This window comes from Antedon bifida, chromosome 11 (assembly GCF_963402885.1).
Source record: "Antedon bifida chromosome 11, ecAntBifi1.1, whole genome shotgun sequence".
Classification (NCBI taxonomy): Eukaryota; Metazoa; Echinodermata; class Crinoidea; order Comatulida; family Antedonidae; genus Antedon; species Antedon bifida.
Window position 1 is genome coordinate 15,393,072 of NC_136236.1, and position 13,765 is coordinate 15,406,836.

Here is a 13,765-nt window from a genome sequence, read left to right on the forward strand (position 1 = left end):
TGTAATGCGACACTTTAAATAATGACACTGATACTCATTCTTGATTATAAGATTCACCAGTAAAACACAACGTCATCGTTGAGAGAGACAAAGAAATATTGCAAACTATAAGAAATATATCGCATTGATTAACTGTAAAGTATGCCTTCCAAGTGACCTAAAGTCTCTTATTGTTTATCATAGTAATACTACAGCTAAGGGAAATGCCTAGGAAATGCATTTGATGGAATAACTTCAAGTACATTTCCTAAACTAGATCTATTAATATTATTATCTTTTACACTGCTTTGTTGTCAGAATTATTAACAGTTTGCAAATTTGCTTGCATTAAATCTATCATTTATTCTCGACATGCCTTTTGTAGTTCCACTCTTTGTTGTTCTTAATAGATCAATCATTTTTCACCAGACAGAAATTTAAAATCATTGCTAACTAATTATTCTTAGAACGTTTAATATTTTATCTTATAGGCCTACTATACCGAGGGGCCATATTATATGGTTCTGATTTTACTAATGATATGTCTCCCAAGTCAATATAAAGTATCTTTTTACTAAACTGACTGTAGTAAAAATGCAATTAAGTTTCCATGTTAATGTAATTTTTGAGTTGGGCTACCAAAAGTGGAAGTGGACTAGTGACATTTACAGTTACACCAGCCCAGGGGCTAGTTACTGTACACATCAAGCCTTAATAAGAAAATAGTTTAATAAATTGGAGAGACACGCCCATTGGCGATAGTTGTCTTTTACGGTTCTTGTCTCTCCGCAGTGCTCCCTTTTTTATGTTTCAATCATCACTGAAATAATTACCTAAATGAAATAAAATAAATCCTAAATGCGGTTGCTTCGTTGATCATTATCCCATTTTATAGTCTGTTGTTCAAATTTTGATAAAGGTTTTTATGGTTGCAAACTAGATAGCGCTGCACTTTCTCTTTTCATCATTACTGTACTTGTTCGAATTCCGCAATAAATATTTCTATCACTCTGCCATGTTTATAGGAGAAAGAATAATAAGCATCTCTATACAGAAACTCTTGTAACAGTAAAGTAAGAACGATCTTAGTCAAAATAAACAGTATACAAAAACAAAGTAATAAACTGTGAATTGTTTGTAGTCCAGGTGTTGGTGCTGAATGCTTTTTGACTCCTCCACTGACATTCACAGTTATACTTAACAATGACAAAAAGTATCAAGATTTTACATATTTAGTCAAAGCAGGTTTATCAGTAATTTCAATAAGAATAAAGATACTCAAAAATCTCAAATAAGCACATCGAAAATGATATTAAATTATATATCCATTTACTTTCTAACACCAAATTAATTTAAAATAAATTATAAAAACCACTAAATCTTCAGTGAAATTATCATTTTGTCAATTTTCGATGACAAAATGTTGATTTCTTCAGATCTTGTAGATGAACTAACTACAGTGAACTCTGTTCCATAAAACCCTGTAAAGAGGCCTAGTTACCATTCCACTATGCTTAGCCTGCAGTAGCATCCAATGTTTATTTGGAATCTCTCTGCACTGCAATAAACTATACTTTAATTGGATGGAATAAGTGCAAGTTTTGTACAAGCTATGTTAGCTATTGTAGAAACAAAGGTGAAAGCATCTGTGAAAGGTTGATATATGCGATAGGGAAATCATCCAATTATAATCTATTAGGTTTTAGTTCAGCTAACTTAACTGTTTTCTATTGTTTTTCTTGTGTTCTATTATTATCAATTCCACATTTTCATTTTCCAATGACACAGGATATTTATGTTCAAAAAATGAAAGCATTATTTTTCTGTCAATCTTAATTGTTTTTTTCTTCTTCAGAGAATTGAATAAGAATAGGCTGCGGAAAGTCGAGAGTTTAACCTTCTTGAAGCTGAAGAAACTTCGAGTTTTAAAACTGCGACGAAACGGTATCTCTTTACTGGAAGATGGCGCCTTCTATGGGCTTGAAAGGCTGGAAGAGTTATACCTCGATAACAATAAACTGTCATCGATAAATAAAGGGTGGTTGTACGGACTGGAAACGTTGAAGCATCTTTCAGTTAATAACAACAGTATTAACTTCACAGATCCAATGTCATTCTGTGCGAAGCTTCAGTCTCTTGATCTCAGTTATAACCAGTTAGTGAGTCTTGTTGAAAACAACTTTGAGAAATTGACAGAGCTGCAAAGCTTGAACCTTGGCCACAACTTTCTGTCAAGCTTCGAAGACGGTGCATTCCGTGGCTTAGTATCTTTAACAGAATTGTACGTATATTTCATATTTTAAACTGAACCTTAATATTTATATCACTTAGGTAAATACAAATTTATTTATCTAAAAATGAAGAAAATTTCCGGTCGAAAATGTCAAGGCAGTCTGTTAAGTTCAGCACATTTTTAGTCCTTCAACCTTCCCTTCTTTCAAAATCCTGGATCTGTCACTAAATTGACCATTTCATTTGTATAAAGCTCTTTCTACACTATCAAACTTTATGTGACAAAAAAATGTGATGTGCCCATATATAGACATGATGATATTTGGGCACATCACACTTTTTTTGTTTACACTAGTTTGATAGTGTAGTCAGAGCTTAAGGGAATGTTACATTTGTTAGTAATACTCAATGCTACAGTTTTTCAAACTACAGTACTTCAGAAAAATAAAACACATCATAAATATAATTGAATATCAATTTTATTCTGATTAATATAAATTAACAATATTCACAGAACATCAAGCAAATGATATTATTCATTTCAATCATCTATCATCTATCAGATAATAAAATAATAATTTGTTTTTAATGAATTCATATAGATTATGTAATTTACAGAAGGTAGTCATGTTATTACATTGTTTCATGGATGAAAAGACTTAATTCACAATTTTATTACTTGATAAATACCTTCAAATTACTGAAATAATCACTTTATTACATTTCTTACAAAGCATATACGTTCTTTCGTTACCGAAAACAGGTGATCTAAAGAAATATCGTTAAACTGTTACTTCGATCAGAATTTTTATTTTTAATCAATAATAACTTTCAGCTGTTGGTAGTAGTTAATACATGTAATGAAATTTTGACTACAAATATAAAGAATAAACTAAAGTTCTAAAAATGTAATTCTTGTGATTTGAAATTTAAAAAATGTTCTCTATAATTTAGAGGTTTACATTATAGCGTCATTTTCAGCACATTTTGTTTTCACATTTTACAGATAATCCGTATATAAATCACATCTATATAGACGAGACAAGAAAATTAATTTGAACAATCCATTTTAAAATTAAATTTATCAGAAGAGCTTTTTACATTTATCTACTCAATAAAATTGTGATTTTTTTTAAACACACATAATGACCGTTTTGTTAAAGTTCAGACTGTAGTATTTGTGTCTCGAAGTTTCAATTTTGTTTAATCATACGTATTTCTTCATAAATATTTTATTAATATTCTATGCAGGTTATTGGATCATAATGATATTTCATGGACGATAGAAGATGCAGCAGGTGCCTTCAAAGGCCTGACATCCTTGCTACGTCTAGGGCTGGCAGGCAACAAGGTTACATCCATCACCAGAAAGTCTTTCTCAGATCTTACTGAGCTTCAACAACTGTAAGAATATTTTTTAAACAACAGACTCTAAAGCTCTGTCTACACTATCAAACTTTATGTGACATGCATGATGACGTCATATCACTACCATCTTTGGGTATAGCACTACCATACTTGGGCACATCACATCAAACTAGTTTGATAGTGCAGACAGAGCTTAACACAAAAATGTAGTTAATAATAGATTAAGAGTTAGAATGAAAGATAAGAATTGTTGTATGATTTGTTTTATTTTTATCAATAGGGATTTGACAGATAACATGATCACAGCAATTCAAGTAAATTCCTTCTCAAGTTTACCAAAGTTGAAAGAATTGTAAGTAAAAAAAGAACTATAAATGTTTCCTATGAGTTCATCTTTTGTTGGGTTACCACTTTCTCTTAACATGTCATGACTAAATCAGTTGCGTATCCATATGCTCCTCTTACAGTGAAGTTTGGTGGGGTTTTACCATTTGTCTGTTAACATAAAAAGACAAAATCTGTAGGTTTCCACGTGTCCCTCTTCTCACAAAGAAGTTTTGTGAGGTTAGCATTTGTGTGTTCACATTACAAACCAGTAGGTATCCACATGCTTCTCTCCTCACAGAGAAGTTTGGTGGGATTATCATTTGTGTGTTGACATGACAAAACCAATAGACATCCATATGCCACTCTCCTCACAGTCAGTCATTTGGTGGGGGTTACCATTTGTGTCATGACATGACAAGTGCTACACTAGTTTACATATTTCCATGTAGAAGAATATGCTTCTGGAATGACGGATTGATTCATATAAATAAATGAGATGCGTGATAATCATCTATCATGTACCGGAGACATATTTAGGACAAGGTTCTTGTAATCTTATTCCACATTTATGAAATGAATATATTGCATCATCAATCAGTATAATCAATATTAATCGCTTCAAGCGCCATGTCTATAGGTTCGAACATTATTCTAATTAGTTAATACAATTTTCCCCCCAAAGTATGTTTAGACTTTAATTAAAATATTTCCAATACACAGGGAACTGTGTCAGTCAAAATTTCTGGCCAACTAAAACTGCATGAATTATCAGAAAATTCTGTAGTTTTTCTGACCTCGTAAATTAAAGCCTTTGATTGGATAATATTATAAATCATGATGTCAAAGGAATCTGCATTCAGTAAATTTATTTAATTTTTAATGGTGAACCATTCCAAATATTTAGTTGTGGGTAATAGTCTGTGCTAGATCTTTCCATGTACATACTGTTACTCATCAAAATGGTATGAAAGAAGATTTAATTTAAGATTTAACATCCCTATTCATTAATGGTACAAGCCGATTGCTTTGTACATTGAATGTGTAAAACATAATTTCTGAATCACACATTCAATAAAGACATTAATTTAAAGGGGGAAAATCAATTTATGTAATTTAATCCAGTGGCTTTTAGTGAAATATTCAAAATTTGTCTCTAGGCATTTTTACAGTCACTCAAGAGATATGATCTCATTCATTTAAGACAAGTACAGTTGTTGGACGAGAAAAAATTACTTTGAGTCAGAAATATTTTGCTTGTGTTGTCCCCAGACAAAATTGTCACTTTAATGGTAATTGCGAAGGTCGTTTGTACATTAGTTGTCAAGGTCATGTGCTTACATTAATTGCTTTACGCAAAGATTTCTACTACAGACTGGGCAAAGGTAATCGCATGAATGGATAGTCCTCTCTCCATGACGGTTGTCACATAATGCTTTGTATTATTTTTTATTGTATTTATATGTTTCATATGGACAGTTTGTCTGAAATAAAGTTGAATTGAATTGAATGGATAGTTACTAATATAACAAGTCATTTCGCAGAAGATTTCTTGTAGTTATTGTTCACCATACTGAAAATAAAGTAATGTAGTTTATCGTTGAGTTGAGTATCTCAAATTGTTAATGAATCATTTTAGAAAGCTGTATCTTCAGTATGTAGGTTTTTACATTCTATTTCGTGCCTAGCTTACCTGGATAAACCGACATTGGCCTTTTTTCTCCAAGAAAAGAAATACAACTCGAATATATAAACATTTTTAAACACCCCTATCAGGTAATGGTACATTCCATGAACCCTTCCCTCGATTGGATTTACAATCAATCTCAAGGACATGAGCATTAAATAATACTATTAGTATAAATTTGTGTTACGTTTTAACATAATTTAAACTTTATTATAAAGTTTTAGGATGCTGCATAGAACAGTAACTGCATAGAACAGTAACTGCATGTAGGTGTAATTGTCAGTGTTTTTAATTTTGATTACATTTGTATGACCTCCTCATCAAGGCTAATGATAAACATTCTTAATTAGCATATTATTACTAAATATTTGTTCGCTTAATTAATTTCCCCCTGAAAATTAAGGCAAGCAAAAACAACAGGATTTACGACACTGTATGTTATCTGCAAACTGAATTTTATGTATAAATTGAAAAAAATGATTTAGTACGAGTATGGCAACTACTTTCTCCTTTACACTTGAATTATCAGATAACGTCGTTCTTAGTTTAATTTTTATTTAATATAAATAATAATAAATAATTATAAATAAAATGACTGTAGTTATTAATGATATGAAGGATGTGATTAGAAGTGAAACATACCTAATGGTCCATTTCAGCTAAGTCCTTAACGTTAAATTAAACATAACATCAGACTCTTTTTAAGCAATTATCAATAGGTAAATGAGTCACATTGGTTTGTACTTTAGCATCAGTGTTTGATGTAGGCCCAGTTTGCCGCCAATCCGTGAGTGTCTGTGCCACAGTTCCTGTTAAGAAGACTATCAAGGTTGCCTAGCTTCAGAACAAAATCTTTCATATAATTTTCCTTATATTAACTTTATCTAGGAAGTTGGCTTACATGTTCTTGGCCTTGGAACTAATATCCTTTAATAAAATCCATAGTAATTAATCATAATCAATTAGAAAATGATTACATGATTCAGGTTAACTACCATGTTTACATGATATTTCATTTCAGACAGGAGTCCTGAGTTCTATGAGTCATTAGCATCCCACCTATCCTAGCATTTTATATTTGCCGTTTGAAATAAAGTATTTTGGATATCAGAAAATATCTTTCCTAAGTAGCAGTTAACAATATGACCATTATAATCATCATACGTTCTTCATCATTAACATCATCATCGTTATCATACCTTCTTCATCATTATCATACTTTCTTCATCATCATCATCAATCTCTTCATCATCATCATCATCACCATCATCATACTTTTTTCATCATCATCATCATCATCATCATCATCATCATCATCATCATCATCATACTTCTTTCATCATTACTATCTTCATCAACACTATCTTGTTATTAAACAGTTTTACTAGCACTGTCCACATAAATTATCATAGTATCCACTATTTCAGAGAAATATACAAAAAAAGCAACACTCACTCATCACGCATCAATTTAATAACTTCTGAGCAGTACCTTGCCTGTGGCTATTCATGTTTAAAATGCTCGTTAAATTCCTTCCTAATTTTCACGTCACTGCTACTACTGTTTGATGGGTGGTGATCAAACTGTAGATAGCATGTTTGAATCAACTCAAATGTGACAAGTCCAGAACTTTAAAAAAACTTATTGGCGATTTTATCGTAGTGTGATCCTTTTCAGTCGTGTAAAATATAATTGGATCTGAAAGTCAATGCAACAATAGTATATATAATGCAGTATATTTGTCATATAAATGCATTTTAAGTATTTCAGTGGAACCACTCCTTTAGGAAACCTCTATTTAGGGGACATCTCTATTAAAGGGACACTTTGTTGGGTCTTGCAAGTGTCCTTTTATTACAGGTTCTATTGTAGTCTAATGTTTTGATGACATTTCACATCAGAATAAATTTACAAATGATTTTTTATTTAATCAAGTACAACAAATTATTACTTTAATTTTGCTCTTTTTGCAGAATGTTGAATACGTCTAATTTAGTATGCGATTGTCAGCTCACCTGGTTCCCATTCTGGCTGGTTGATCAACCATTTGCGCAAGATGTCGTCGCAAAGTGTGCGCACCCAGAAAATGTGCAGGGACAGAATGTTCTAGGAGCAAACATCTCACTTTTTACATGTGGTAAGTGATGTTTTTCAGTGATCTGAATCTCAGTACTGTATCTGTGTTTGTCCTGTATCATAGACAAATTCTGTGATACAGCGTCACATGTGAGGCATCATAAGAACAATGTCAAGAAAATAGAACATGTAATGCACATGTAACACTGTATCATGGAATTTGCCTATGAATTGGACAAATAATTTATTTTTAAAATACTTTTTCACACTGAAACATAGTTAATTTTAGACACTACCAACTAACCACCTTTTTATTATTTCTTCAAACCTACATTTACTCTCTTTTTGTTATCGTCAGCTGATTATCCTAAGCCGTACATCATAATGCATCCAGAGGCTCAGAAAGCTCTACGAGGTGGAGATGTAGAGTTTCTGTGCCAGGCAGCAAGTAACGGGGGCGCTAATATAGAAGTTATCTGGAAGAAAGATAACAAGGTATAGAGTAGTTTTAATATGTTTTATTTGATAAAAATATTAGCACATGAATGATAACTACTGTAAAATGAAGAAATTATTGTGTTGATATAAAGTTTGCGGTACATCACATATATATCTCTGAAAAGAACTGTTGAGTTTCTCGACGTTTCAATAAATATAATTTGATCATCCTCAGGAGTGAGAATGTGTAAATAAACTGGTACAGACTCTAGAATAAATATAATATAAACAAAATATTAAATTCAAGATTTTAGATTGAGAATCTAGGTAGAACAAAAAATAAATTAGTCATTTATTTAATGTTTTTATTTGTGTTTTTTTTTTTAGGAGTTGCCCAAAACCTTTGTGGAAACAAATCAGGAAATGCAAGGGGGCGTTACCGAGGTGACAAGCGTCTTGCGGTTAACCAACTTACAGGATGAGAACGAGGGGCGGTACCAATGTGTCATCTCGAATCATTTTGGACCCTCCTATTCCAACAAAGCCAAGTTAACCGTCAATGGTATGATCTATATTTCAAATTGTTGTAGTTGATTGAGATGCAACCTTAATAATATTATTACGTGGTTCATCTCCATGTTGACAATGTTTTTTAACTGTGATTTTGTTAGAGTTGGCTCTCTTCTATTGCTTAATACATCCATGTTTTAAAATTAATTCTGATTGATTCTAAAATTCATTAAGTAATATTATTTTTTTTTTAAATATTTTTGCAACTGTAATGTGATTGTCTACACTATCAAACTAGTTTGACAAACAAAGTGTGTGTACCAAATATGGTAGTGACATCACAGTGTTTATATATGGGCACATCACTTTTTTTGTCACATAAAGTTTGATAGTGTAGACAGAGCTTTATACGCGTTTCTTATAATTCTTTCTATAAGCTAAAGTATTAAGTTCAGAACAAGATTTCAAATATAATTGCATTGAAAACAGTATGAAGCTAAATAAATCTTTCCGTTACTACTGCTGTTTGTTATGATAGATTTTCTTAGATATAAACAGCTACAAATGTTATTTTGACTAATGATTGAGTGTTAAACTTTGTTTGAAAGCGTTCATTGACACTGCCTCCCTTATGTCAGGCTTATTGTTACAAACGTGCCAAAAGTTCACAAGGAAGTATTTCACTTATCGATGGGTTTTTTGTATCGACTCTCTGCTCTGTGACATCACTACGCTGTGAAAATATTCAGGTTATTTTGAAAGAAACGGGCTAATAAAGTTATCAAACTTAATTTTCAGTTTTTCCAGTGTTTACGAAAACACCCACCGATAAGACTGTTGAAGTTGGAGAAGTTATACCTCTTGCATGTGCTGCTACTGGTCATCCACAACCGGATATTTCGTGGCAAAAGGACGGCGGTGTAAATTTCCCTGCTGCTCGAGAACGTCGAATGCACATCTTTCCCAACGAAGAAACCTTCTTCATTGCCAAAAGTAAGGTTGAAGACATGGGAGTGTATTCCTGCATCGCCAGTAATAATGCCGGAACCATTGTCACGAATGCCACCATCCAAGTTCTCCAGGAACCATCGTTTGCGGAGAACTTAAAGGATGTTACTGCGCGAGCAGGCGACACTGCAATGCTCCAATGCAAGCCATCAGGGAGTCCCATGCCAAACATCTCATGGAAAAAAGATGGTAAAAGTGTGGTGGCATCAGATCGGATTCATCTGGTGAGCAATAACCAACTTTTGCTGGTGACAGATGTCAAAGTAGAGGATGCTGGCAGCTATAGCTGCTCTCTGTCAAATGTTCTTGGACAAGTAACTGGAACAATTGACCTTACAGTTAATAGTGGTAAGTATTTTTAACTGAAATGATCTTTTTGCAGGAGATTTAAATTGCAATTAAGATTTTCTTTTATAACAAATATTTTTTAATTGTTGAAACAACATCAATACTGTACACATACTAGATTGTAAAGAGAAAAAAAAGAAAGACAAATTTTTTAAACCAACAATGAGGTGAAATCAACAACATAAAAACACATGACTATGTAACAATTATGGTACAGAGTTTCTAAAACAAAGTTTTACCTTAAAGGTTGAAACATGTTTATTTCCCTTCAATGATATTGGACAGGCCTTCTGTGTAATTATTATTGCTACATGGCTAAATTTATTCCAAATAGCATTTGAAATTTTAATTAGCCAAACCCATAAATATGTTATGGTGGCAAGTACAAATTAGATTTATTACCCAATTATTGTGGCGATCAGGTTTTCAATTGAAATAATAAAAATTTAACACTGACATCCTTTTGATTAATCAAACTTATAAAAATGTTAATCTATTGAAATGCATTATTATTTATTGGACTGTTAACACACAATTTTTAACACACATTTTTTTTTTCTGGAAAAAAGGTTTTTAATTTACAATCGATATAGAGAAGTTTAACTCTTTCAAAAGAGCTAAATTTATATTAAAACTATTTAGTGTACTTATAATAGTAATTTCTAACTTATTAGTAACTTTTTGATTGACGATTTGAACTTTAACCTTATTTGCCAACATACATTTATCATGCAAACTCAAAATCGCTTACCCAACGTAAATCAAGAACCTTTTCATGTCATTCAACAAGCCTAACCTAAATGCTTGTTGGGATATAAGGTTAAAGTTCAGCTACATGACACAAATTGTAATTAAATAATTGTTGGATGAGATCATTAAAAGTATTTTATCAATTTTCTTTAGATTCTTGTACATCACCGCAGTCTGGCCAATCACAGAACAGTATTTGCAACGGAGCTTTCACCGGTATCATAATCATTGCGGTGGTGTGCGGTGTTGTTGGTACTTCTGTCATCTGGGTAGTGATTATCTACCATAGTCGCAAACGTAGGCGCCGGTACAACACAACACCGGTGGATGATCCTGTGTTACCGGAGGAGATACCAAGCATGATGTATAATGGGTCAGAGGGCACGATACAACAGGAGACCAGCAGCGGTGTCTCAAGCTCTGGTATGTTTACTTTTGTAGTAATACAGGTCTCTTTCCAGATCTCTCCAATCTCCAGGTCTCTCTCCAGTGTCCAGGTCTTTCTCCAGGTCTCTCTCCAGTGTCCAGGTCTTTCTCCAGGTCTCTCCAGTGTCCAGGTCTCTCTCCACTCTTTTCAGTGTCTAGGTCTCTCCACTGTCCAGGTCTCTCTCTGGGTCTCTCCAGTGTCTAAGTCTCTCTCTAGGTCTCTTCAGTGCCCAGGTCTCTCACCAGGTCTCTCTAATGTCCAGGTCTCTCTTCAGGTATCTCCAGTGTCCAGGTCTCTCTCTAGGTCTCTCTAATGTCCAGGTCTCTCCACTGTCCAGGTCTCTCCACTGTCCAGGTCTTCCCAGCTTCCATATTGTGGGGCAACCATATATATTTTTATTTCTCCGGGGACCACAGAAAAGGTCTCAAAGTGGAGGGAGCAATATATATTAGAACTGGCCTATTGAATCATTTAAGAAGATACTTATCATAATAAATAAAACCAGCTGTCCATCTATCTCTCTTATCTTCTATGTCTATCATGTCTTTTTTCTATTACTCTATATTTATTGATGCGTACTAGTTTTATCTATTATATATCCATTATATATCTATTATATATAACTGCCTGTCCATCTCCCTCTCTTTTATCTTTGTATCTCTGTCTATCTGTTCATCAATGCTAGTCAGCCTGTCTGTATGGTTTGAATTCTCCTCATCTTTTCGTTTGTCCATCACAATTTATTCAATATTTTTATCTTTCTCTTCATCTTTCAATCACAATTTAATCAATATAAGATTATATCCGATAACATAGATGAGAAACGAAATTTTAATGTTGTATTTTTTTCTTTTTGTAGAATAAAATATATTAATTAGTATTATGTAATATAAACACTAAAGTAGCAGTAGTTTCCTTTCATGTAACAAATTCTTAGATCTAGTATTACAATCGGTAATTTAAAGTAAAGATTTTGTTTTAAAGTGAGTTTGATAAACATTGACAAGATTCATATGAGATAATGCCTAAGGGAAAGTACTAAAGTGAATCTTTGACGTTAAAAGTCTACCAACACGTTTGTAGCTGTGCGCAAACATCACTCGTGTATTCCAAGAGGTATCATTTTCTCTGACTCACCAACCAATGATTACTGCAATTTTCTCTGCAACTAAAACCTTGCATTGATTTCTATCTGCCGCAAGAGACAACAATTGTTGTTAATTTATAAAGTTTAAATTTCTTCAGTCCTAGTTTTTTAGTGACAACAACTCTCTGAAGATATAATCTGTCAATCAAATATTTATAAATATCTTTTTTTTTAACAGCCACTGATAAATATCAAATGGATAACTTAAGCGACGATGATTCTATAGATGGAACTCTTCATGCTTCATATCGACCGCCGCAACGTTTTCGTACTTCAGCTGGTTTCCCGAGTGATGGGCATGGTGATGAGCCAATGCATTTGACTACTTTCAGTCGTAACTATGATGATAGCAATGGTAAATTTACCTATTGTTTTTTTTTATAGCTGATTTAGTTTTGGCTTTCGATAACGTTTCCTTATTGATTTTACACTTTTAAAGTTTCATTTGTTAGTCATGTTTTCTGAAACTGCTTTTACATAAAGGTGAAAAACTATTAATAGAATCTTGGGGTTAAAATCAAACAGTAAAACTGAATCAGATGAAACAAAAAACTACACATAAACTACAACATCTGGGCAAGGGACAACAACTAATTGTGGTGTTACATTGAATTGTGGGTAATGCATTAAATTGTTGCATTTTGCTTGAATTGTGGGTAATGAATTGATATGAATTGTGGGTAATGAATTGATATGAATTGTGGGTAATAGAATGAATTTAATTGAGGGATACAAACCCAGAAGTACATGACTCGTTCATAAGGGACAACAACTTATTGTGGTTTTACATTGAATTGTGGGTAATGCATTTAATTGTTATATTTAATTTAAATTGTGGGTAATGAATTGATATGAATTGTGGGTAATAGATTCAATTTAATTGAGGGACACAAACCCAGAAAGTAAATGACTCGTTCATAAGGTCAATATGTTGTATTCATTATTTGGAGGAAGGAAATGGTGAATGCGCTGAACACAAGCAACACATATGTTAAGAATAGAAATCAGCTAAAAACAACGCTTACAGGAACAATCTGTAACCAGGGAATTAAAATAGAAAGAAGAAAGAAATATAAGGGGCAAAAAGAGTATTAAATATGAAATACAGGAGAGGAAAAAGTAAATAGGTATTACTATTAGTAGATGAATCATTTTATTTCATTTAATTAAAAGAATGATTAGCATATACCAAAAAAGAAAATGAGGGAAAAAATCGTGTCTTGTTGGGAAAGGGAAGAGCTTGAAAAATATTATGGAATATATCGCTGTTTTGATGACTGACATTTACTAAATGTTAACATACATACTGCACAGATATCGTCTGAAATATATGTTTTTTCCCTTTGTGATGTCTACCTATACAACTGAATTATTATTTATTACGAGTGAGAAATTTATGTTTTGCAATAAAACTTAAAAATGTCAAACCCATTACGAAACCTTGGATAAGATTACATGAATATAAAAATTC

The 13,765-nt window shown here is 32.6% G+C and overlaps 1 protein-coding gene across 1 annotated transcript in view; it reads left to right on the top strand.

Annotated features, from left to right (window-relative positions):
* Positions 1-13,765, top strand: part of LOC144855350 (uncharacterized) — a 52,190-nt gene that overhangs the window by 33,938 nt on the left and 4,487 nt on the right. The window contains exons 7-15 of the mRNA XM_078713186.1: positions 1,835-2,260; positions 3,463-3,615; positions 3,860-3,931; positions 7,564-7,727; positions 8,025-8,161; positions 8,492-8,666; positions 9,413-9,970; positions 10,874-11,143; positions 12,473-12,649. Of these exons, the coding sequence (XP_078569312.1) occupies positions 1,835-2,260; positions 3,463-3,615; positions 3,860-3,931; positions 7,564-7,727; positions 8,025-8,161; positions 8,492-8,666; positions 9,413-9,970; positions 10,874-11,143; positions 12,473-12,649 (2,132 nt within the window). The remainder of the gene's footprint in view (positions 1-1,834; positions 2,261-3,462; positions 3,616-3,859; positions 3,932-7,563; positions 7,728-8,024; positions 8,162-8,491; positions 8,667-9,412; positions 9,971-10,873; positions 11,144-12,472; positions 12,650-13,765) is intronic.